Source organism: Sus scrofa, chromosome 3 (genome assembly GCF_000003025.6).
Source record: "Sus scrofa isolate TJ Tabasco breed Duroc chromosome 3, Sscrofa11.1, whole genome shotgun sequence".
Taxonomy (NCBI): domain Eukaryota; kingdom Metazoa; phylum Chordata; class Mammalia; order Artiodactyla; family Suidae; genus Sus; species Sus scrofa.
The window spans coordinates 17,985,515-18,010,910 of NC_010445.4; the positions used below are offsets into that span (position 1 = coordinate 17,985,515).

Genomic DNA, 25,396 nt, shown 5'->3' on the forward strand with positions numbered 1-25,396 from the left:
TCTGGCATTGTCACTGCAGCGGCTCGGGTTGCTGCTATGGCGTGGGCTTGATCCCTGACCAGGGAACTTCCACATGCTGCAAGTGCAGCCTAAAAGAAGGGGTGGTGAGGGAGAGAGAGCGGAGAGAGGAGAGAAAGAGAAAGAGAGAGAAACCAAGAAAATGACATCTAGAGAAAAGAGGGAAAACTCAATCTTTTTTTTTGTTTGTTTGTTTTTTTTTTGTTTTGTTTTGTTTTTTAGGACTGCACTTGCGGCATATGGAAGTTCCCAGGCTAGGGGTCTAATTGGAGCTACACCTGTTGGCCTACATCACAGCCACAGCAACGCCAGATCCTTAACCCACTGAGCGAGCCCAGGGATCGAACTTGCAATCTCATAGTTCCTAGTTGGATATGTTTCTGCTGGGCCATGACGGGAACTCCGAGAACTCTTTTGAAGAAGGGCTGTCAGAAGCTGGCCTGGACCAGAGGGCCGAGGTGCACGATGGAGCTTAAGAGTGAGGCCTCCTTCAGTTTTGTGCCTCAGGGCCTTTGCTTGCCTCACTGGAGTTCCAGTCCTGGCGGGGTCACCTATTGCAGGGAAGAGGGAGAAGGCCTGGAAAAGGCCCCGGTTTGTAATCAGCGGTCCCAGCAACTTTTGTAACAAGTTCCAACACAAGTTCCGACAGAGCCCCCAGCACTTCTGGGACAAGAACTTGCCTGAAGTCCCAGTCCAATGATCTGGTTTTCCTCTTCAAAAGCCTGACTCTGATCTGCCCCGGGGCCCTTTGAAGTAGTACCTTGGGAAGAGGGAAGGGAAGGGAAGTGGATGTTTGCTGAGTTTCTACTCTGTCGCAGGCAGAGTTTTCTCACTTGATTCTCAGTTGAAGCCTTGAGGTTGGTATTGTTCCATTTTACAGCTCAGGAAACAGAGGAGGTGCAGCAAAAGATACAGAGGTATTTGATAGAAAGATAGAAGCAGGATTTCCCCAAGTGTTCAAAAAAACTGTCCAGGGACTTTCTGTTGTGGCTCAGCAGGTTAAGAATCCGACTAGGAACCATGAGGTTGTGGGTTTGATCCCTGGCCTTGTTCAGTGGGTTAAGGATCCGGTGTTGCTGTGAGCTGTGGTGTAGGTTGCAGACGTGGCTCAGATCCCCTGTTGCCGTGGCCCTGGCTTAGGCCGGCGGCTACAGCTCTGATTCGACCCCTAGCCTGGGAACCTCCATATGCCACGGGAGCAGCCCTGGAAAAGGCAAAAAGACAAAAAAAAAAAAAAAAAAAAAAAAAAAAAAGAATCCGACTAGTATCCATGAGGATGAAGGTTCGATCCCTGGCCTCACTCAGTGGGTTAAGGATCTAAATTGCTGCAAGCTCGGGCCTAGGCCACAGATGTGGCCTTGCCGTGGCTGAGGCCGGCAGCTGCAGCTCTGATTGGACCCCAAGCCTGGGCCTTTCCACATGCCACAGGTGTAGCCCCTAAAAAAACAAAAACAAACTAACACAAAGCTGTCCCACCTTCCCAGGGAGCACACCCTGGGACAGGGCGGTGGCGGGGGGTCGGTGAGTGGAGAGAGAACGGGGCCTGCGCTTGGAGGATGGACTCTGCCTTCGGTAACTGGAGGCGGGAGGGCGCCCCAGCGAGCGGCGGGAGGGCAGGTCAATCTCGGCGGGGCCGGTCAGCCCGGCCCCTCCCTCCCCTCCTGCCGGCAGCCCCACCCCCACCCCGCCCCCAGCCCCAGCCCCAGCCGCTCCAAACACTGGAGCAGCAGCAGACGCGCCATTCGGGCAGCTCCGCGCTATCATGGACCCTGAAGGTAAAGGACCCTCTCAGGCCTCCCCCGCCCCCAACCCGGGTCCCGGCAGCACCCCCCTTTGGCCCCGTCTCCTGCCCATCCCCCACCTCCCATCTCCTCTCCTTCCTCAGCACCCCCCTCCTCCCCGGCTCCCTCCAACCCCTCTGAACCCAAGCCCTCCTTCCCCCTCCGTCCTCCAAAGGCCTCTTCTCACTCTTCTTTGTCCATCTGCATCGGGTCGCCAGGTGAGCTCCGGAGAAGAAAGGGGCTTGTGCCCCTGGATAGGTCTGGAGTCACCTGGAAAGGGGACACATCTCCTGGGGGTTGGGGAGCTGAAGGGCTGAAGGGGCCGGGGCCGCGGGAGGCTGGACCCGGCGCAACTCTGGACTTTGCCACTTAACTAGCAGCTAGAGCTAGAGCCAGGCCAAGTCCTGCCCCATCCGCCGCGGGGGCAGGGGGAAGGGGACCCGAGTCCTGGGCGGGGGGAAGGAGGCTGGATGCAGGATGATAGGGGCCAGGCCCTGGGGTCAAAAGCCTCGCCCGTTTGAGGAGTTCCCGCTGTAGTGGCAGCCTCTTGGGAGTGCTGAGACACAGGTTTGATCCCAAGCTGGCACAGTAGGTTAAGAATCTGGCGTTGCTGCATCTGCGGCTTAGATTGTAACTGTGGTTCAGGTGTGATCCCTGGCCCGGGAACTCCATATGCTGGGGAGCAGCCAAAAAAGAAAAAAAAAAGGGAAAGAAAGCAAGAAAAAGGAGTTCCCGTCGTGGCGCAGTGGTTAACGAATCCGACTAGGAACCATGAGGTTGCGGGTTCGGTCCCTGCCCTTGCTCAGTGGGTTAACGATCCGGCGTTGCCGTGAGCTGTGGTGTAGGTTGCAGACACGGCTCGGATCCCGCGTTGCTGTGGCTCTGGCGTAGGCCGGTGGCTACAGCTCCGATTCAACCCCTAGCCTGGGAACCTCCATATGCCGTGGGAGCGGCCCAAAGAAATAGCAACAACAACAACAACAAAAAAGACAAAAGACAAAAGACAAAAAAAAAAAAAAAAAAGAAAGCAAGAAAAAGAAAAAGCTCCTGTTTGCATCTGAGCTCCACCAGGAACAGATTGTGTGACCTTGAGCAAGTCATCTGTTGTTCCAGAGCCGCATTTTCTTGCATCTGCAAAATGACATAATAGCTCCCTGTTCACCCGGTTGGGGGTGGGGGTGGGACAAATGACACCAGCACCAGCGTGGAGGGCTCTTTGCAGTTTCACTGTCCCCTCCCCAGGCTTCTCCTTCCCCAGCTCTGACCTCCCTCCCCTGGTCCAGGGCTTCTGCTAGCACCACACGTGCCTCCTTGGCTGTGGAACCAGCTGTGGGAGGTCTAGACCACTTTTGTGGGGGGGGTTTTTTGTATTTTGTCTTTTTAGGGATGCACCCATGGCATATGGAAGTTCCCAGGCTAGGGGTCCAATTGGAGCTGTAGCCTCCAGCCAGAGCCACAGCCACAGCAACTTGGGATCCGAGCTGCGTCTGTGACGTACGCCATAGATCACAGCAATGCTGGATCCTTAACCCACTGAGAGAGGCCAGGGATCGAACCTGCGTCCTCATGGATGCTAGTCTGATTCGTTTCCGCTGAGCCACGATGGGAACTCCCCCAATAGCCTCACAGTTGCTGTGACCTATGGATTTCCCTCCCTGGAGTCACCGGAGCCTCTTTTTCTGTTCCCATCTCCCTGCAGGTGGTGGTCAGTGGGTGGTGGGGGCCTGGCTTCTTCTGCCCGGCAGCCTTCAGGCACGTGATGGGGTGACATGGATGTTTACCTCTGGACTAAGCAGGAAGGTGCAGGAATGAAGCCCAGAGGGAGTAGTTGAGACAAGAGGGTGAGGCAAAGGCTAGGGAAGGAGGGGTGAGGACAGAGTTGGGTAGGAGCAGATGGCAAGCTGGTGGCCAAGGTGTGAGGGGGTGGGGCCAGGGCTGGAGCAGCAGGTCTAGGGGTGCGGGTGCAGGTGGTGGTCCCCTTACAGATGCCCTCCCCTTAGACTTGACCCCTGCTTAGTGCTTTCTTGCCCAGGCTGTTGCACCAGCTTCATGGCTTACATCTTTCAAAACCCCTAGGCATCGTTTAAATATTATACCATCATTTAAACATTATACTTAAAAGTGCACATTTGGAGTTCCCATTGTGGCTACGTTGTGGTTACAAACCCAACTAATATCCATGAGGATGCGGGTTTGATCCCCGGCCCCACTCAGTGGGTTAAGGATCCAGCATTGCTGTGAGCTGCAGTGTAGGTCGCAGACTCTGGCTTTGCTGTGGCTTTGGCCTAGGCCAGCAGCTGCAGCTCCAATTCAACCCCTAGCCTGAGAACTTCCATATGCTGTGGTGCGGCCCTAAAAAAGCCAAGAAAAAAAAAAAAAAAGGTGCATTTTGTTTGTGTGACTTCTGATCCAAAGTTTTATGGCTTGGAGTTCCTGTTGTGGCACAGCGGAAACAAATCCGACTAGTAACCATGAGGACGCAGGTTCGATCCCTGGCCCTGCTCAATGGGTTAAGAATCTGGCGTTGCCGTGAGTTGTGGTGTAGGTCACTGACATGGTTTGGGATCCTGTGTTGCTGTGGCTGTGGTGTAGGCGGGCAGCTGTAGCTCCGATTCAGCTCCTAGCCTGGGAACCTCCATATGCCTCGGGTGCAAAAAAAAAAAAAAAAAAAAAAAAAGTTTTATGGCTTTACTGGCATCCTCTGGTGGCTCAACAGGTTAAAGATCCAGTGTTGTCATTCTGTGGTGTGGGTTGATCCCTGGCCTGGGAACTTCTGCATGCCGGGGGCAAGGCCAAAATTTTTTTTACGAGTTTTCCATAGCTGATTGAAGGAGACCCTCATTGTTTTCTGTCTTTCTGTCTTTCAAGACCTGCTCCTTAAGTGGTCTCTCTCTCTTTTTTTTTTTTTGTCCTTTTTAGGGCTGCACCCAAGGCATATGGAGGTTCCCAGGCTAAAGGTCTCATTGGAGTCACAGCTGCCAGCCTACGCCAGAGCCACAGCAACACGGGATCCGAGCTGCGTCTGCGACAGGTCACAGCAACGCCGGATCCTTAACCCCCTGAGCAAGGTCAGGGATCGAACCTGCAACCTCATGGTTCCTAGTCAGATTCATTAACCACGGAACCACGACGGGAACTCCTCAGAGCCAGCCTTTCTGAGCCTTCTCTTATTGCTCGTATCTTAATGACAGGTCAACTCTCCTCGCTCTGAAACCCTAGAGATCATTTACCCCTTGTGTGATGGGCAATCTCCTTGGGCTCTATTCGGAGGTCATTTCTCCTCTCAAGGGAGAGAAGGGGAAAAGAAAAGAATATTCAGCTGGAAGCTTCAGTGCTCACCAGCCTCTGTCTCCATCTGGTGTTTGCCAAACAGATCAAGAAATGAATAAATGGGAGAACAAAGCTGCCAGAGTCAGATCCCTGGGTTTAAAGGCACCTGGCGGGTCATTGGCTGCGGCTTTACATGACTCACCCCATTCTCTCCTCATCCGCAGCCCTGTGATTTCCTCGTGAAACTAACTTTCAGAGAGGTTAGGGAATTGCCTAAGGGTTGCCCAGCATATGGGCGCTGAAACTGAGATTTGAACCAGTCCAGGGGCAGAACGCTGGAACCCTGGGTGTGGCTTGTAGAACTTTGTGAATATTGATTAATAAACATATACATTTAAAATATAATTTAATGCTCAGTGTAGTGATGTGGGCTAAGTGAGGGGACTCTGGAGCCAGCCTGCCTGGGGGGTGATGGTCCTGACTCCATGTTTCCCATCTGTGCGAACTTTGGGCGAGTTACCTGCCTTTTCAGTGCCTCAGTTTCCTTATCTGTAAAATGGGGATAATAAGAGTCCCCACTTCGTGAGGGTTGTTGTGAGGATTAAATGTGTTAATATATATAAAATGCTTGGAACAGTGCCTGGGAAGGACCATCAAAGTATTAGCTGTTTATTACACAGGATGTCTCTCCAGATTCTATTATAGACAAATGGTAGCAGGCAGCACCGTTTTAGCAAAAACTTACAGGGAGTTCCTGCTGTGGCGCAGCGGGTTAGGGATCAGTGTTGCTGCAGCTGTGGCGGAGCAGCTGCAGCTCAGATTTTGATTGCTGGCCCCAGGGACCTTCCATACACTGCAGGTACAGCCAAAAAAGAAAAGGAAAAAAAAAAAAAAGAGGTAAACTTATCAAAGCAAAACCTTGAAAACTATGTCTATCTATTGAAGTTAATTTTTTTTTCCTGTAAATTGGGGAAAACCATCATTACTTGCTATTAGCTGGAACACTGTGTCAGCCTCATATACATGTCACTGTTGCTGCAAGCACAGGTTACACATGGTTACACACCAAATTAAGAACAAAAACTCGTGATACTTGTTTTGGGTGCATTTGCAGAAGCTGCCTTTGTGCCCATCCATCAAAGGCATCAACAAGGATTTATTAAATGACTGAAGGAAAGATACAGGGAAAGAAAGATACAGGGGGAGTTCCCATCATGGCCCAGTGGTTAATGAATCTGACTAGGAACCATGAGGTTGCGGGTTCGATCCCTGACCTTGTTCAGTGGGTTAAGGATCCAGCGTTGCCATGAGCTGTGGTGTAGGTTGCAGACGTGGCTTGGATCCCGAGTTGCTGTGGCTCTGGTGTAGGCCAGCAGCTACATCTCCAATTTGACCCCTAGCCTGGGAACCTCCATATGCCGCAGGAGAGGCCCTAAAAAAGACAAAAAAAAAAAGATACAGGGATGAAAGCTCTGCTTCTGGCCCCGTCCCTTCACATGTGGAGCCACTGTTTAGTTAGGGCAACATAGAGACACAGGCAAAATCAGTCAGCAATCCAGATTGCTAGAGTGCCAGTTGAGGTATGGGAGGCATCTTCAAAGATTATGCCAGAATCCGTGGGTTTTCTTGTTGATGTTCTTCAGGGCTGCACCTGAGGCACATGGGGGTTCCCAGGCTAAGGCTCAAATCAGAGCTGTTGCTGCCGGCCTACACCACAGCCACAGCAACACCAGATCCGAGCCGTGTCTGCCACCTACGCTGCAGCTCATGCCAACACCGGATCCTTAGCCCCCTGATCGAGGCTAGGGATCAAACCCCCATCCTTACATATCCTAGTCGGGTTTGTTAACCCCTGAGCCATGACGGGAACTCCCAGCATCTTCAGTTTATCTGTACCTTTTGTTGTTCGGCTGCACCCATGACGTACAGCGCCAGGGATCGAAGCTGTGCCACAGCAGTGGCAACACCAGATCCTCAGCCCCTGGAGTCACCAGGGAACTCCTATCTGTATCGTTTTACCTCCTTTGTAAAGAGAGACATGCAGGCAGTTCCCCTAGATGCTTTGGATCCCTTCAAAACCAGAGAGGCCAATGTTAATAAAATTCTAGAAAAACCAATTAAGAAAGTATGGCCTTGAGAGATCATAGTTACACCCCACAAGAGAACACTGTAATCTCCGAAGTCTAGGCCTTTGGAGAGCGTTTTTACATATGACAACGGCAAAGATAAAAAGGGGACCAGCTGTTACAGTTGTTTCCTCTGTGCAGAAGCTTCTCCTTGGGCAGCTGCAAAAACAGCCCTGCACCACCCCCACCCTCAGTTCCTTTCAGCATCAGTGGCTAATCAGGAGAGCCCTTCTTTTCTTTCTTTTTTTGTTTTTTTTTTTCTGTCTTTTGTCTTTTTCCACAGCATATGGAAGTTCCCAGGCTAGGGGGGGGTCACATCAGAACTGCAGCCACCAGCCTACACCACAGCCACAGCCACTCGGGATCCAAGCCGCATCCTCGATCTACACCACAGCTCAAGGCAACGCCAGATCCTTAACCCACTGAGCGAGGCCAGGGATCGAACCCTCGTCCTCATGGATGCTAGTTGGGTTCGCTAACCGCTGAGCCACTAGGGGAACTCCAAGAGCCCTTATTTTTGAAACTTCCCCCAGGCTTGCCTTTTATTGGAAATGCATGCGAGTCGGTGCCTAAAGCAAACCAGATGTATTTATTTATTTTTCACAAATGGAACATGGAGCTTTATTTCTTTTTGGTGAACGTTTCTGCCTCTCCAATGGGGGATCAGGACCGAAGACTTGAAAAGGATGCAAGAGAGCTAACGCCTGCTGGTGGAGGCGGTGTGGTTCTAAAACTACCCCTCTGGGGACCGGAAAGACCAGGGCCCATGCTGATCATTTTCTAGCTCTGCTTTTTAGGTAATTTCCCTTTGTGTTTCTCTGTTTCTTTCTTTCTTTTTTTGGCCTGCGGAAGTTCTGGGGCCAGTGATCCAACCTGCGCCACAGCAGTAACCTGAACCACAGCAGCGACAATGCCAGATTCCCAACCACTAGGCCACCAGGGAACTCCTCCCCTTTGCCATTTCTGAGCCTTGGTTTTCTGCCATGAAGCCTTGGTCTCTACCCTGAAGAAGAGCAGGTAGGATTTGTGACAGTGGATAGTAAGTACTCTGCATCTGTAGGCACCAAGGTATGGCAGCTTTTTTTTTTTTTTTTTTTGTCTTTTTAGCACCGCACCTGCGGCATATGGAGGTTCCCAGGCAAAGGGTCCAATCGGAGCTGTAGCCGCCAGCCTACGCCACAGCCACAGCAACACAGGATCCAAGCCGCATGTGCGACCTACACCGCAGGTCACGGCAACACCGAATCCTTAACCTTGTATGGTAGCTCTTAGTCTCTTCCTGCGCTTCAGAAGCTCTCAGCTCTGCTACAAATTACAGCTGTTACCGGAGGGAATTCCCATTGTAGCACAGTGGAAACCAATCAGACTAGGATCCATGAGGATGTGGGTTCGATCCCTGACTTCCCTCAGTGGGCTAAGGATCCGGCGTTGCTGTGAGCTGTGGTGGAGGTCAAAACTGTAGCTGTAGGCTGGCAGCTGTAGCTCTGATTCAGCCCCTAGCCTGGGAATTTCCACATGCCATGGGTGCAGCCCTAAAAGGACAAACCCCTGGCTCTACCTCTTCTTAGCTGCCAAGTCTGGTATATTCTACCTCAGAAAGAATGCTCCCGTTTGCCCCTGCTCTCTCTTCCTCTCATTACCGCCCAATGCAGGGCTTCATCACCCTTCATCTGGGCCCGTTGCCCCAGCCTCCATCTGCCTCCCAACCCCTCTCCAGTTGGTGGTCGAAGTGACCTTTCTAGAACAAAATCACCACCGCACCATTCCCTTGCTTAAAACTCTGTCCAGGAGTTCCCGTCGTGGCGCAGTGGTTAACAAATCCGACTAGGAACCATCAGGTTGCGGGTTCGATTCCTGGTCTCGCTCAGTGGGTTAAGGATCTGGCGTTGCCGTGAGCTGTGGTGTGGGTCACAGATGTGGCTCGGATCCCATGTTGCTGTGGCTCTGGTGTAGGCCAGTGGCTACAGCTCCAATTTGACCCCTAGCCTGGGAACCTCCATGTGCTGGGGGATCGGCCCTAGAAAAGGCAGAAAGACAAAAAAAAAAAAAAAAAAAAAAAAAAAATTCTGTCCAGATGCCTTAGCTTATTAGTTTAGTCTTTTTTTTTTTTTCCTACCCTGGCCTCCCCTCGTGACATTTCTCCCCTGAATCCTCCTCAGCGCCCCCCGCCCCCCCAACCCATCGCCTCTCTGTTTTCTTGCTTTTGAACCTTGAACACTCACTCTTTCAGTCCGAAATGTCTTGTCCTTCCTCCTCCTCCTCCTCACCTCCCCACCTCTGCTGGCAAACATTACTCATCCTTCAAGGCCACTAAACCTACCCCGTTTCTCAGGGACGTTTAGTCATTTCTTCCTCTTTCTCCCACGACTCTTGGGAAACGCTTTGGGCACCCTGTCGATAAACACGCCTCCTATGTGCCCGCTGGTGCTCTCGAGGGCTTTGCAGATATTCACTTCCTTAATTTTCACCACGAGCCTCTGAGGCTAGGACCAGTGTGAAGCTGGGACACCGAAGGGCCCCCGCAAGGTTGCGTCCCTTGCCCAAGATCACTCAGCTAAAGGTGACAAGAGGCAGTGCTGGGACCCAGCTCGAGTGGCCCCTTTCACTGTATGGCCTCTCTGCTTAGATAGGTACCATCAAACATTTTGCATTAAACTGAAAAATATGGGCGTTCCCGCTGTGACACAGTGGGTTAAGACTCCAGTTGCAGGAGTTCCTGTCGCGGTGCAGCGGTTAACGAACCCAACAAGTATCCATGAGGTTGCGGGTTTAATCTCTGGCCTTGGTCAGTGGGCTAAGGGTCTGGAGTTGCTGGGAGCTGTGGTGTAGGTCGCAGATGTGGCTCGGATCTGGCGTGGCTGTGGTGTAGGCTGGCAGCTCTAGCTCCAATGGGACCCCTAGCCTGGAAACCTCTATATGCCTTGGGTGCGGCCCAGAAAAAAAAAGAATGCAACTGCAGCAGCTCGGGTTGCTGCAGAGGTGAGGGTTTGGTCCTTTACCTGGTGCAGTGGGTTAAAGGATCTGGCTGTGGCTCAGATTTGGTCACTGGCCCGGGAACTTCTATATGCTGCAGGTTCGGCCATTAAAAAAAAAGTAAACTAAACAATATGAAATTGCCAATATTTGACATTGACCTGTGCAAGCAGCACATGTGTCTGGGTCAGAATGCTCGGCACTTGGGTTGCAGCAGAAAACTCAGTGGAGGAGTTCCCCTTGTGGTGCAGCAGAAACAAATCCAACTAGGAAGCATGAGGACGCAGGTTCGATCCCTGGCCTCGCTCAGTGGGTTAAGGATCCGGCATTGCAGTGAGCCGTGGTGAAGGTCAAAGACGCGGCTCAGATCCTGAGTTGCTGTGGCTGTGGTGTAGGCCGGCAGCTACAGCTCCAATTGCACCCCTGGCCTGGGAACCTCCATATGCCTCGGGTGTGGCCCTAAAAAGCAAAAAGAAAACTCAGTGGACCTCGTGGCCCCAGAGAGGAAACGCCAGCAGAGGATGACATGGAGGGTAGGACAGGAGCTGGGGGAGCATGCGACCTGATGTAGGGGGTCTGTGACAGCCCCCTCCTAGGAGTGAGGTCTAAGATGGCCTGAAGAGGAGTGAGAGGTGAAGGGGGAGTCTGGGGTGAGGGTGAGGGAAGGGACTTCCAGGCAGAAGCACAACCCTGGGACAGCAAAAGCAAAGCCCTACAAGCTAAGAGAAAGAACTGCCCACTCCTGCACCCAATGATTCATACCTGGTACAGAGCAGGTGCTCAACAAAGATTTGTCCAAAGAATAAATTAAAAATGGATAGAAGTCGAGAGAGTTGCTAATACAATGAAAGTGAGCTTTCTTTTTTTAAAAGTGATTCAAATTCACTTTATTGTTTGTTTTGTTTTCATCTTTTTAGGGCCACACCTGCTGCATATGGAAGTTCCCAGGCTAGGGGTTGAATTGGAGCTATAGCCACTGGCCTACACCACAGCCACAGCAACGTGGGATCCGAGCCGGGTCTGCGACCTCCACCACAACTCCTGGCAATACCAGATCCTTAACCCACTGATCAAGGCCAGGGATCAAACCCGTGTCCTCAAGGACACTAGTGGGTTCGTTACCACTGAGCCATGACAGGAACTCCTCAAATTCACTTTAAAAAGCAAACATTGGAATTCCTGCCATGGCTCAGCGGAAACAAATTTGACTAGTATCTACATCCATGAGGATGCAGGTTCGATCCCCAGCCTGGCTCAGTGGGTTAAGGATCCAGTGTTGCCATGAGCTGTGGTGTAGGTCTCAGATGCAGTTCAGATCTGATGTGGCTGTGGCTCTGGCATAGGCCAGTGGCTATAGCTCAGATTCAACCCTTCGCCTGAGAACCTCCATATGCCACAGGTGTGGCCATAAAAAGACCAACAATAATAATAACAAATAAGCAAAGATCACTACACCTGGTCTGAATGGCTGGAGAGGGGCGGGGGCTGGTCTGTGAATGGTGGAGGAGGAGACTCCATCTTTGTTCCTATCCCCGACTTTGTTCCTAGCACCTGACCAGGGCACAGCTGGCTCCGATTGAGGACTGGAAGTCACTTGGGGGCAGTTGTGGGACAGAAGGTGGGGAAGGAGGGGCAGGTGCAATCCCTGAGGTCTGTGGCTGAGGGCGGGGCGGCAGGTTCTTGGCCTTGGGGAAGAAGGGTTGGACAAAAAAGGCCTGCTTCTGAGAACAGAGCAATCCAGAATGTCTGGCCTTAACTTAAACTTGGAGCTAAAGTGGGGGAAACAAGACAAAGCTTAAACAAAACCCCCTCACAGGCTGCCTAACCCTCTCTTCCCCAGGAGGCCAAATCCTTCTACGACCCGCTCCTGAGGCTGCAGATCTGCCCTTGCCCGACAGATGGCGATGTTGCACCGTGCCTGAGCTCAGCCTCCGCGGTCACCCCATTCATTTCAACAGGCCCAGGGGCCCCCCTGGACCACCTTGTCTATATCGCTTCTTTTACAGACAAAGGGTGTAGAGAAATGACAGTTTTTAGAAACATCAGGTGAGGGAGGGGTCTTCAAGCTGGAGGGCAAAGATGGAAGGACAGATGGCCACAAGGCCTGGCGGATCTCGCTCTGCCATCAATTTGCTGTGTGACCTCAGCAGACTTGTTTTCCTCTCTGGTCCTCAGTCTTCACATCTGTAAAGAGCTGAACTTCTGGTTTTAAAATTCTTGGAGCTATGGAGATGACTGGGATGGAAAAGATAGATTCTCCTGGGGGCTTCTCCTAGTAAACGAAGGATGTTTGGGAGTTCCCGTTGTGGCTCAGTGGAAATGAATCCCACTAGTATCCAAGAGGATGTGGGTTCAATCCCTGGCCTCACTCAATGGGTTAAGGATCCGGCATTGCCATGAGCTTCGGTGTAAGTCGCAGATGCGGCTTGGATCCCTCCCTATTTGTGGCCGTGGCTGTGGTGTAGACTGGCAGCTGTAGCCTGGGAACTTTGACCCCTAGCCTGGGAACTTCCATATGTCACATCTGCGGCCCAAAAAAGCAAAAAGCAAAACAAAAAAACCTTACACTTACATGCAAGGCAAACAGAAAGGCTGCAGAGTGACTTTCAGGCAGCTGGATTTTCTCTTCTAGTTGGTGAATAGCTGTTGATCCAGCACTAGGTTTAGCAGATAAAATATAGGACATTCAATTAAATTTGACTTTCAGATAACTGACAGATAATTTTTAAGATTAAGTAGGTTTTAGGAGTTCCCATCATGGTGCAGTGGAAATGAATCCGACTAGGAACCATGAGGTTTCGGGTTTAATCCCTGGCTTTGCTCAGTGGGTTAAGGATCTGGCGTTGCTGTGAACTGTGGTGTAGGTCGCAGATGCAGCTCGGATCTGTCGTGGCTGTGGCTCTAGCGCAGGCTGGCAGCTACAGGTCCGATTAGACCTCTAGCCTGGAAACCTCCATATGCTGTGGGTGCGGCCCCAAAAGGAAGAAAAAAAAATTATGTTTTAGGAGTTCCCTGGTGGCTTGGTGGGTTAAGGATTTGGCATTGTCTTTGCTGTGGTTCTGGTCACTGCTGTGGTGCAGGTTCAAACCCATGCCGTGAGTGCGGCCAAAAACAATGTTTTTTCTTTGTCTTTTTAGGGCAGCCAGAATGTAACATTCTTCTCTCTCTTTCCCTCCCAGGCCTGGCACTCCTGCTGCCTCCTGCCACTCTGGCCACCCTGGCAGACAGCTGGCTCCGCGAGGACTGCCCGGGTCTCAACCCCGTGGCCTTGGTCACGGGGGCAGCCCCCTCACAGGCAGTGCTGTGGGCCAAGTCCCCCGGGGTACTGGCTGGGAGGCCCTTCTTTGATGCCATCTTTGCCCAAGTCAACTGCCAGGTCTCCTGGTTCCTCCCGGAGGGATCCAAGCTGGTGCCTGTGGCCAAGGTGGCCGAGGTCCAGGGCCCAGCCCATTGCCTGCTGCTGGGGGAGCGGGTGGCCCTTAATATGCTGGCCCGCTGCAGTGGTGTCGCCAGCGCTGCCGCCACCGCTGTGGAGACTGCCAGGGGGACCGGCTGGGCCGGGCACGTGGCAGGCACGAGGAAGACCACGCCCGGCTTCCGGCTGGTGGAGAAGTATGGGCTCCTCGTGGGCGGGGCCACCTCCCACAGGTACGACCTGGGGGGGCTGGTGATGGTGAAGGACAACCACGTCGTGGCGGCTGGTGGCGTCGAACAGGTGTCTGTCTATCCAGCTGAGCCCCTACCCTGGCCCTGCTCCAAACCCCCATTACAGCCCTTCCCCTCTTCCAGGGACACCCCCGGCCACTCCTTGGTGAACAGTGATGGCCTGGGGGTTGGGGGATGCAACAGTCCTTGACCCCTCAGCACTTCCCTCTGGAAAATGAGGGGTTGCTTCGTCACCAGCGTTTTGAGGGCAGGTGTGATGTCGCAGGCAAAGGACCAGCTACTGGGAACTCAGTGTTGATTACTCCACGAGCTTGGGCAGGTCGCTCTAACTCTCTGAGTCTGTTTGTCATCCATAGAAATGTTCTCAAAGACCCTTCCAGGCTTTTTTTTTTTTTAGGGCCTCACCCGCGGCATAAGGAGGTTCCCAGGCTAGGGGTTGATTCAGAGCTGTAGCCACTGGCCTACGCCACAGCCATAGCAACGCAGGATCTGAGCCGCATCTGCGACCTACACCAGAGTTCACGGCAACGCTGGATCCTTAACCCACTGAGCAAGGCCAGGGATGGAACCTGTGTCCTCATAGATGCTAGTCAGATTCGCTAACCACTGAGCCATGATGGGAACTCTAACCCTTCCAGTCTTAATATTCTGAGACCATTGAACTCATGTCCAAATGTTGAATATTGCTGAAATTGGCCATTTGGGGAGTTCCCGTTGTGGCTCAGAGGATTAAGAACCCGGCTAGTATCCATGAAGGTTCGGGTTCAATCCCTGGCCTTGCTCAGTGGGCTAAGGATCTGGCATTGCCACAAGCGGCAGTGAAGGTCCCGGATGTGGCTCCGATCCAGCATTGCTGTGGCTGTTGCTATGGCATGGGCCGGCAGCTGCATTTCTAATTCGACTCCTAGCCTGGGAACTTCCATATGCTGCAGGTGCAGCCCTGAAAAAAAAAAAAAAGAAAAAAAAAGAAAAAATTGGCCATTTGGGGAACCCACAAAAATGGTAATTTCACCTGGTTTCACCTAATATGCAGGAAGCCATTTCAATGCCTGGTTTTCTCATGAACCCCAAACTCGTTATCCATCTGGAGCCTTCTGCTTTTTTTTTTTTTTTTTTTTTTTGGTCTTTTTGTTTTTTAGGGCTGTACCTGTAGCATATGGGCATATGGAGGTTCCCAGGCTAGGGATTTAATCAGAGCTGCAGCTGCCGGCCTACACCACAGCTCACAGCAATGCCAGATCCTTAACCCATTGAGCGAGGCCAGGAATCGAACCCGCAACCTCATGGTTCCTGGTCAGATTCGTTTCCACTGCGCCATGACGGGAACTCCGATCTGGAGCCCTCTGAATGCCAGTCCCAGCTCACTTGGTCCTGGCCAGGTGCCACCCATTCTCACTCTCACCCTCGGGGCCTGACAGGCGGTGCAGGGGGCCCGGCGGGCAGCCAACTTCGCCCTGAAGGTGGAGGTGGAGTGCAGCAGCCTGCAGGAGGCTCTGGAGGCGGCCGAGGCAGGAGCTGACCTTGTCTTGCTGGACAACTTCAGGCCTGAGGTGAGGCGGGGTCTGCTTCCTGGGAAGGGGCTGTTGGGGGCTCTCACCTCTCCCTGGCTTGTGTCCCGCAGGAGCTGCACCCCACGGCCGCGGCGCTGAAGGCTCAGTTCCCGACCGTGGGCGTGGAGGCCAGCGGGGGCGTCACCCTGGACAACCTCCCTCAGTTCTGTGGGCCCCACATCGATGTCATCTCTCTGGGGATGCTAACCCAGGCAGCCCCAGCCCTGGATTTCTCCCTCAAGCTGTTTGCCGAAGGGACCACTCCAGTGCCCTACGCGCGCAAGTCCTAAAGCCGAGGAAGATACACTGGCAGCGGGATAACACGGTTTCAGGGGACCCTCAACGTTTCACATCTCCAAGTCCAGTGGCCATTAGGACACTCTCAGTATTAGTCTGCACTAAGGTCCGGCTCTGCCACATACTGCTTGTGTGACCTCAATGACTGACTTTACCTCTACTGACCTCAGTTTCCTAATCTGTAAAATGGGTCGAATCAATCTCATGGATTTCTTGGGCTGATAATTAACACAGAGAAAGTGCTCAGTATATGTTAGAAATGACCACCGGTTTGAAGCTATGCTACACCCCCACCCACCCCCCGCCCACACACTACCTTCTCTGAAGTCATCATTACTCAATGGTGTCTAATGATCGCTGTCAGCCAGGTATCGGTTGTCACGTGGCCCTTGTGGCCCATGCGTGCCACTTTGTAGATACAACGTGATCACAGTCTATGTGAAAATAAATCCCAAAGAACTCTTTCAACAAGTATCAAATGGAAATTGCACGTGATAAAAAGAAAGCATTGGTTTGACAATTTTCTTTTTTTTTTTTTTTTGCTTTTTAGGGCTGCACCTGCGGCATATGGAGGTTCCCAGGCTAGGGGTCTAAACGGAGCTACAGCTGCCAGCCTACACCACAGCCACAGCAATGCCAGATCCAAGCTGCATCTGTGACCTACACCACAGCTCACGGCAACATTGGATCCTTTACCCACTGAGCGAGGCCAGGGATCGAACCCTCAGCCTCATGGTTCCGAGTCGGATTCATTTCCACTGCGCCATGAAGGGAACTCCAACAGTTTTCTTTTTGAGTGATCATATGTGTATTTCACAGTCAATGGCATCTTAGACTTGAGGACATAGGGCATCGGATCTGATATTCAGCTGGACTGTTACACCTGGTTGGTGCCCTTGTGGGACTGGTTACCAAGCACTCCACCCCTCACCTCTGGCTACTGTCACCACCTCTTTGGTTGAAGGTAAGAATGTATTCATGCCTCACTTCTGGGGTCCCCAACAGACTTCACAACTCATCTTTCCCAAAATGAACCCCCTATTTGGCATTGAAGACTTTTTTTTTCCCCAAGGCTGCAGGTGTGGCATATGAAAGTTCCCAGGCTAGGGGTCAAATTGGAGCTGGAGCTGGAGCCTATGCCACAGCCACAGCAATGCCAGATCCGGAGCCGAGTCTGTGACCTACACTCGAGCTCACAGCAACACTGAATCCTTAACCCACTGAGCGAGGCCAGAGCTCGAACCTGCGTCCTCATGGATACTAGTTGGGTTCATTTCCACTGAGCCACAATGGGAACTCCCTGAAGGCCTTTTAGCGTTGGGTTCCATGGGGATGCCATTCATTGGGAGAGGAACAGAGCAGCCGGGGCCAGAGCAAAGGTCAGTTAGAGAGAAAGGGAGGGGCTGGGTGGGGGTCCGTGTTCAAATGTCAACTTCCTTCTGTGCTAAGTCAGGACTCTGAGGTCTAAGCAGAGGATGTAAATCCATCCCCCCAAACACACATGCACACACCTGAAGTCTTGCCTACCTGAGCGGACACTCCCACCCTCCCCTCCGACCTTCCGAGTGGCTCTGGGAGGAACGCCAGCCTGAGGGCACCCAAGGTGGCCCCCAAGGTAACTCCTCCTGGGAGAGCTTCAGTTTGGAAGCTGCCTCTCCCCTTCTAGAACTCATTCTCAGAGTTCCTATTGTGGCTCATCAGGGTAAGGACCCAACGTAGTGTCCGCGAGGATATGGGTTCGATCCCTGGCCTCGATCAGTGGGTTAACGATCAGATGCAGCTAGGATCCGTGTCGCTGTGGTTCTGGCGTAGGCTGGCAGCTGCAGCTCTGTTTCAATCCCTAGTTTCCATATGCGACTGTAAAAAGAAAAAGGGGGGAAAAAAAAGGAAAGAACAGAACCCACTCTCTTCTTTTCCCTTTGCCAAGAGGGGAGAAAAATGGGTCCATCCACAGAGTCTCCTTCTCCAGGGAGATCCAGGGGCCCTGGTCGATCTTGAGGGAGCTATTTGACCCCTTTGCCCCTTTCTCAACCCTGGAGGAGACCAGCAATGTGGGATCCGGACCACTTCTGCCACTTACACCACAGCTCACGGCTATGCCAGATCCTTAACCCACTGAGCAAGGCCAGGGATTGAACCCACATCCTCAGGGGTCCTAGTTGGGTTTGTTAACCGCTGAGTCACAAAGGGAACTCCTAGCTTATCTCAAATTTAAAAGCTCCACACCAGCCAAGACCCTCATCAGTGAGCACCAAACATGTGCCAAGGACCTGAGCACATGGCGGAAATTCTTCTAGTGGAGATGCTGGCAGAAGCGCACACTGCCGGGAGTTCCTATTGTGGCCCAGTGGGTTAAGAATCCGGTATTGCGGGAAGCTGTGGCGTAGGTTGCAGATATGGCTCAGATTCCCCTTGCTGTGGCTGTGGTCAGGCTGGCGGCTGCAGCTCTGATTCAAACCCTAGACTGGAAACTTCCAGATGCCGGATGCCTGTGTGGCCCTAAAAAGACAAAAAATGAAAAAAAAGAAAAAGAAAACATCTCCCAAGCTGAGTCTCAAACTCACCCTGGAGCCCAGAAACGAAACAGCCCTACGGGCTGATCCTAGATCTGAGTGCTAGGAGGGGATTCCAGTGGAAAAGAAAACAGATCCTGCGCAGGCAAAAGCAATCCATGCCCTCCTTACAGGGGATGGATTTCCGGGCAGTGGAGGCTGCATGAGCAAAGCTTCAGAGGTGGGAAATGGCTTGGATGTTTTGGTGTAAGGTTTGAAGCTGGGATCAGGGGAGGAAAGATGACTAGGAGCTGGGCTGGGGCCAGACCACAAAATGTTAGGTCAGAGGACTTGGCTTCTGTCCCGAAAACAATCAGATGGAAGCTGGAAAGTGAGATAAGCCTATTTGCAGGAAGATCTATTTGAGGGGCCAGAGAGACCTAGCAAGCAGCCTGAGAGGAGGCTGATGCAGCCACTCAGAGGGCTCCAGTGTGCATCGTGGCAATGGGTTGGCAAGAAGGGCAGTCAGCCAGGAAAACAGCATCTGAAAAGGCTCAGAGAGCATATGGAGCCCGATGGGTTCAGGGCGGTAGGAAGAGTTGAGTGTGGCTGTGGTGGGGGAGGGGAGGGTGGCGATGGGGCAGGGGTGGGGGTGAAGGGCAGAAGAAGGATCTCACATTTCCCCTGGGACTAGGCTTGGATGCTTTCCCCAGGCTGCCTCCCCTCCAGGGTAAAGCTCACGCCCTTTAGAGCAAATGTGTCCATCAGTTGTGCCCGGTATACAACACATGATCCATGCTGGCTGGTGGGCAAGAAGGGAATACATATTTGATTGAGTGTCCTTGCCCAGTACGTGTTGGTCTTTTTCTCAGTTAATGCTCGTGGGGGCCGGGGTGTTAGCATCTCCATTTTAGTCACAAGGAAACAGGTTTTATGAAGTTAAAAATGCTGCTTGGGGTCGTAGATCAATAAAGTGATAGGGCAGGATTCAAAATAATATTTGTTGAACACCTACTATGTGCCAGACCCTCTTCTAGGTACTGGATATACAACAATGAGTAAACAGTGAAAATCCCTGTCCTCATGGAGTTTATATTCTAGAGGGGCTGTCTCTGCAGCTGGAGGGGGTGGGGATAGACAATGAAAAAAACCCCTAAAAATGCTGTCAAATCCCCTTATGGCCACCAGAGGGCACTGCAACCACACTAGTTCTATTCTCTGATTCCCTCTCCCTTCCAGGTTCCAAACATACTAGCCTATGAATGCTAAGTGTAGCCTCTGCTCCAGACTGAAGGCTGAGAAGGAGTGGGCAGCAGTCCTTTCTTCCACCCACTTTTCCAGCTTAATCTCGCCGTCAGATCCCCATTCAACCACCCAAGGTATTTCAGTGACTTTCAACGCCCCCTGTAGTCCAGAGAGCCATCATTAAGACTCAGGCGAATGGGGAGTTCCCATCATGGCGCGGTGGTTAACAAATCCGACTAGGAGCCATGAGGTTGCGGGTTCGATCCTTGGCCTTGCTCAGTGGGTGAAGGATCCGGCATTGCCATGAGCTGTGGTGTAGGTCGCAGACACGGCTCGGATCCTGCGTTGCTGTGGCTCTGGCATAGGCTGGTGGCTACAGCTCCGATTTGACCCCTAGCCTGGGAACCTCCATATGCTACAGAAGCGGCCCAAGAAATGGCAAAAAGACAAAAAAAAAAAAAAAAAAAAAAAAGACTCAGGTGAATGGGTTTACTCAGCAACACCCTACTAATACTTACCTTCTGCCCATGCACTCCCCTTCCAGCTACCCATCCCCCCCCATCCCCTCCACCCACCCATCTCCTGGGGCTCTCAGTCTAGAGGGTGGAGGAAGGCGGGAGGTCAAACCAGGCTGGCAGAGAGTCCATGAACTCGGTGGGCATGAGTTTCAGTGCACCAAGGCCAGTGAAAGCTGAAAGCATTTAAAAAAGGGCAAGACATTATTAGCAAACCAAACTGTATCTGAAAACAATTCAACGCTGGATCTTTAAAAAATCCCACTGTGCTATTATGTGGTATGGACACATCTATTAATTTATTGCTAGCCCTTCAAGACAGTAGGGTAGGTAAAATTCCATAAATGTTTCAGGACCTCTGTACTTTGCTCTCGTCACTTCCTGAGTGATAGAACATTTTGGCCATAACTCAGTAAGTAACTGCTTTTAAGACTTGCTCTCGGGGAGTTCCCATCGTGGCACAGCGGAAACGAATCCAACTAAGAACCATAAGATTGCAGGTTCGCTCCCTGGCCTCGCTCAGTGGGTTAAGGATCCGGTGTTGCCGTGAGCTGTGGTGTAGGTCCCAGACACGGCTTGGATCCCACGCTGCTGTGGCTGTGGTGTAGGCGGGCGGCTACAACTCTGATTGGACCCTAACCTGGAAACCTCCATATGCTGCAGGTGCAGCCCTAAAATAAAGGCTTGTTTTCAGAGGCGCTAAGTAACTCAGTTTGTAAGACCAAACTACAAAGATCTGCAGAGACGCTGACCGTGAGGCCGTGAATAACATCCCCATTCATCGCTGTGAGCATCGCATAACCCACATAATGTGGGCTTTCTTTCCTTCGGGTAGGTGGTGCTCTGTAGATCCCTAGATCGAGTACAGCACACTTAGAAAATGACCAGAGCCAGAGAGACTCAGATATAGCTCTAGTTTGCTGGGTCACTGGGTAACCCATTTCCCTCCCAGCTCTTGAGCTAAAGTTTTCAGAAGACTTAGCACCAACAAAGAGCTATTCCATGCGTCACTGGCTGCTGCTGTTGCTGCTGCTTCTTTTGCTTTTTAGGGCTGCACCGACGGCATATGGAAGTTCCCAGGCTTGGGGTCAAGTCGGAGTTGCAGCTGCCAGCCTACGCCACAGCCACAGCAACTCAGGATCCAAGCCTCGTCTTCCACCTACACCCCAGCTCACGGCAACACTGGACCCCTGACCCACTGAGCAAGGGCAGGGATTGAACCCACATCCTCATGGATACTAGCCAGATTTGTTTCTACTGTGCCACAATGGGCACTCCCCACTTGCATCATAATATTTGGCTGCTTTTTAACCAAAGCGAATTCTTTTTTGGAATGCTACATCAGTATATAAAGATCAATGTGAATTTCTTTCTTTTTTTTTTTTTTTTTGGTTGTGCCCATGGCATGCAAAAGTTCCCAGCCCAGGAATCAAATGCACACCACAACAGTGACCAGTGACTTGAGCCTCAGCAGTGACAGTTCCAGAGCCTTAGCTACTAGGCCGCCACGAAGCTCTCAGTGCTGGTTTCTTTCTTTCTTTCTTTTTGTCTTTTGTCTTTTCAGGGCCGCACCAGTGGCATATGGAGGTTCCCAGGCTAGGGGTCTAATCGGAGCTATAGCTGTCGGCCTATACCACAGCCACAGCAACTCAGGCTCCGAGCTGCATCTGCAACCTACACCACAGCTCATGGCAACACCGGATCCTTAACCCACTGAGCGAGGCCAGGGATCGAACCCACAACCTCATGGTTCCTAGTTGGATTTGTTTCTGCTGTGCCACAACGGGAACTCCTCTTTCCTTTTTTTAATGGCCACACATGTGGCACATGAAAGTTCCCAAGGGTGAAAACGGAGCTGCAGCCGAGGCCTATGCCACAGCCAAGGCAACACTGGATCCAAGACACATCTACAACCTACTTTATAGCTTGCGGAAATGCCAGATCCTTAACCCACTGAGCAAGGCCAGGGATCAAATCCGAATCCTCATAGACGCAACGTTGGATCCTTAACCCAATGAGCCCCAGTGGGAACTCCTCAACACTGATTCCACCCCTCCCTTTTTTTTTTAGGGTCACATCTAGGACATATGGAATTTCCCAGGCTAGGGGTCAATTGGAGCTGCAGCTGCCAGCCTATGCCACAGCCGTAGCAACGCCAGATCCGAGCCACGTCTGAGACCTACACTGCAGCTCATGCAACGCTGTATCCCACTGGGCAGGGCCAGGAATGGAATCTGTGTCCTCATGGGTACTTGTCAGTTTCTTTACTGCGCTGAGTCACAGCAGGAACTCCTCAATGCTGACTTCTTAAAGTCTGGATAAAAATCACGCTTGCCACATTAAAAAAAACAAAAATCAAACCCCCTTCACTATAATCTCACCAAGAACCAAAAGTATCTTATTTGTATTTTTGGCACAATTTGCTTTGTTTTTTCTCAGAATGTGAGGAGCCAGAAGGGAAATTCATTGAGATTTGTCAGCTTTTTAGGTAAAGGATTGTACTAACATATTTTTTATATTATTGGTATAGGAATTACCCAAATGGATGGAAAATTTCAAGAGCTAGACCAACCTTTGCATTAAAAAAATTCCAATCTAATTAATTCTAATGGATGAAAAGTCCATAAGGGAAAAGATAGAAGAGGCAAAAGAATTGTTTCTGTGACCTGAGGCAATCATTCAGTGCTTTGTGTACAATAATTAAAATAGAACCACAGCAGTTCCCATTGTGGGGGAGCAGAAACAAATCCAACTAGGAACCATGAGGTTGTGGGTTCGATCCCTGGCTTCACTCAATGGGTTAAGGATCCAGCATTGCCGTAAGCTGTGGTGTAGGTCACAGATGAGGCTCGGATCCTGCATTGCTGTGGCTGTGGTATAGGCCGGCAGTTGCAGCTCTGATTCTGGTCTACCCCTGGCCTGGGAACCTCCATATGCCTTGGGTGTGGCCCTAAAAAAAAAAACAAAACCAAAACCAAAAAACTTCAGGTTATGATTTGGGGGTAAAGCGGTTTCTTTTTTCTTTTTAGGGCCATACCCTTGGCATATTCCCAGGCTAGGGGTAGATCAAAGCTGCAGCTGCTAGCCTGCGCCACAGTCACAGCAACGCAGGATCTGAGCCAAATCTGGAACCTACGCCTCAGGTTGCAGCAACACCGGATCCTTAGCCCACTGAGCGAGGCCAGGGATGGAACCCACATCCTCAAGGACACTAGATCAAGTTCTTCACCTGCTGAGCCACAACAGAAACTCCAGAAAGCAGTTTCTGGAGAGTCCTGGAAGGGTATAGAAGCCTGCGGCAGGTTGCAGAGTGACAGGGAGATGAGAAATGTACACTGCTAGGACAGACAGCTCTTTCCAGAAGGTTAGCTGTGAAGATCTGAACTCGGTTATAGAGGAAATTGTTTGGGGGGGGGCTGGGTGTTGTGAATGATATCACCTGACCAGCATCTCGCTGCCGTGAAACATCCAGAAACGCTGCACAAAATCAAGCAAACGTCTTTTGCAACGTACAGCTGGGTTTCAAGAAACTAAGGGGAACCCCCAGAGCCACAGATGAAGAGGAAATTGAAAACCAGGGTGAGGGAGCTGATGCATAGTTGTTGGTCTCGGTAAAGGAAAGGGCTTGGGTTTATATCCATCTATTTTGTCTTCTGCTTTTTTTTTTTTTTTTTTTTTGTCTTTTTGTCTTTTTGCCTTTTCTAGGGCCGCTCCCATGGCATATGGGAGGTTCCCAGGCTAGGGGTCTAATCAGAGCTGTAGCTGTCAGCCTACACCAGAGCCACAGCAACTCAGGATCCGAGCTGTGTCTGCAACCTACACCACAGCTCATGGCTACGCTGGATCCTCAACCCCACTGAGCAAGGCCGGGGATGGAACCCTCACCCTTGTGGTTCCTAGTCGGATTCGTTTGCACCACACTACTATGGGAACTCCTATTTTGGAGATGAGGCTTTACCTGGGGCCTTAAAAACAGACACTAATATACAGCTCAGCCCCTTAAAAGGTGAGACCCTCAGTGAAAAAGCAGAATAGAAAAAAAAAAAAAAAAGAGCAAACTTGCCATCAGCGAAGGGAGCATAAAAGAAACTTGTGGGTCTCACCCTGAGATCTCAGAATTCATCACCAAAGGAGTTCCCTGGTGGCCTAGCAATTAAGGATCTGGCTTTGTCACTTCTGTGGCTCAGGTTGGATCTCTGGCCCGGGAACTTCTGCATGCTATAGGTAGAGCCCCCTCCTCCCCAAAAAAGCAAACCAAGGTGAGCCCTTATTTAGGTTTGGGGTTCAAATTTACACCATTCTCATAGTCGCAGAAGCCCAAATAAAATGAACAAATAATGTGGTCCAGGGATGGTAATTTCCCTGAAGCATCCTTGGCAGGAGCTAACACAGAAACTCTCTAAGAGACACGTGGATTCCCACTGATATGGCCTTGCTGAAGCTGAGTTCACAGCCCCAGCTTAGAACACATAAGAGGAAGCCATCTGTCACGAAAGGGAGCAGACACAGGCCACCCTAGACCTTGGAACTCCAAACAAGGAGTTATTGAGTAACTCAAAAATGCATTGAGCAAAGGGCCATCCAGGAGGGTTTTTTTTGGTTTTGTTTTTTTGTCTTTTTAGGGCCCCATCCGAGGCATATGGAGGTTCCCAGGCTAGGGGTCCAATCAGAGCTGCAGCTGCCGGCCTACACCACGGCCACAGCAACGCAGGATCCGAGCCACATCTGTGACCTTCATCATAGCTCACCTCAACGCCAGAGCCTTAACCCACTGAGCGAGGCCAGGGATTGAACTGCGTCCTTATGGATGCTAGTCAGATTCGTGCCCCCTGAGCCACGATGGGAATTCCTCCCCAGTGGACCGTTCACACTTCATCGGCAGAGTCCCCATGACCCAGTCCTGTCAGCTGATGGTGACAACAAGAACTGACATATAGTTACTGGCTGGTGAGTGACAGAGATGGGCCAGCAGCCCTGATCTCTCCCTGTCTCAGTTCTGTCTTCCTGTCTTACTTCACCTCCCTCCACCCCCGCTGCTGCCAATAGAGACGGTGAGCCCCAGGGGGCGGGGCCAGGCCTGTTTCCTCCCACCCAGGGCCTGGCTCAGCGGCGGGTGTTCAGCAGACAGGCTGGATGAGTGTACCTGGCAGGGTCGGGGTGGGGGACGCTCCGCCTAGGGGCTTCGAATTGCCTGGCTGCTCCTCCAACCTCTGGGATCCAAGGGGCAAGAGGGGAGGTCCAGGCCCAAGGGCTCCCCAACCCTCCCGAATAGGAAGAGCTGCGTGTTGGCCTCTGCCAACCATAGCATTTCCAGGGTGTGGGTGAACTTGGCGGGGGGCGGGGGAGGGGGCGGTGCTGGAGGGCATTAAGCAGCACAGGATGACTACTCCTGGCCAAGGCTCATGTCAGTCCCAGAACTTCTGGGGGAAGGTCTCAGAGTGGCGCTAGAATATCTAACACTTT

The 25,396-nt window shown here is 51.7% G+C and overlaps 1 protein-coding gene across 1 annotated transcript; it reads left to right on the plus strand.

The window, feature by feature from the left end:
* Positions 1,709–16,198, plus strand: QPRT (quinolinate phosphoribosyltransferase). The gene is made up of 4 exons (XM_003354556.4): positions 1,709–1,793; positions 13,348–13,883; positions 15,253–15,384; positions 15,456–16,198. The coding sequence occupies exons 1-4, from the start codon at positions 1,781–1,783 to the stop codon at positions 15,672–15,674; spliced, it is 900 nt and encodes a 299-aa protein (XP_003354604.1). The 5' UTR covers positions 1,709–1,780; the 3' UTR covers positions 15,675–16,198.

What these genes read in the sequence shown, in the direction of transcription:
- QPRT (XM_003354556.4), top strand. An exon ending in CGGCTGGTGGCGTCGAACAG is followed by an intron (nt 13,884 to 15,252) that starts GTGTCTGTCTAT and finishes GGGGCCTGACAG; the next exon opens with GCGGTGCAGGGGGCCCGGCG. An exon ending in TGGACAACTTCAGGCCTGAG is followed by an intron (nt 15,385 to 15,455) that starts GTGAGGCGGGGT and finishes TGTGTCCCGCAG; the next exon opens with GAGCTGCACCCCACGGCCGC.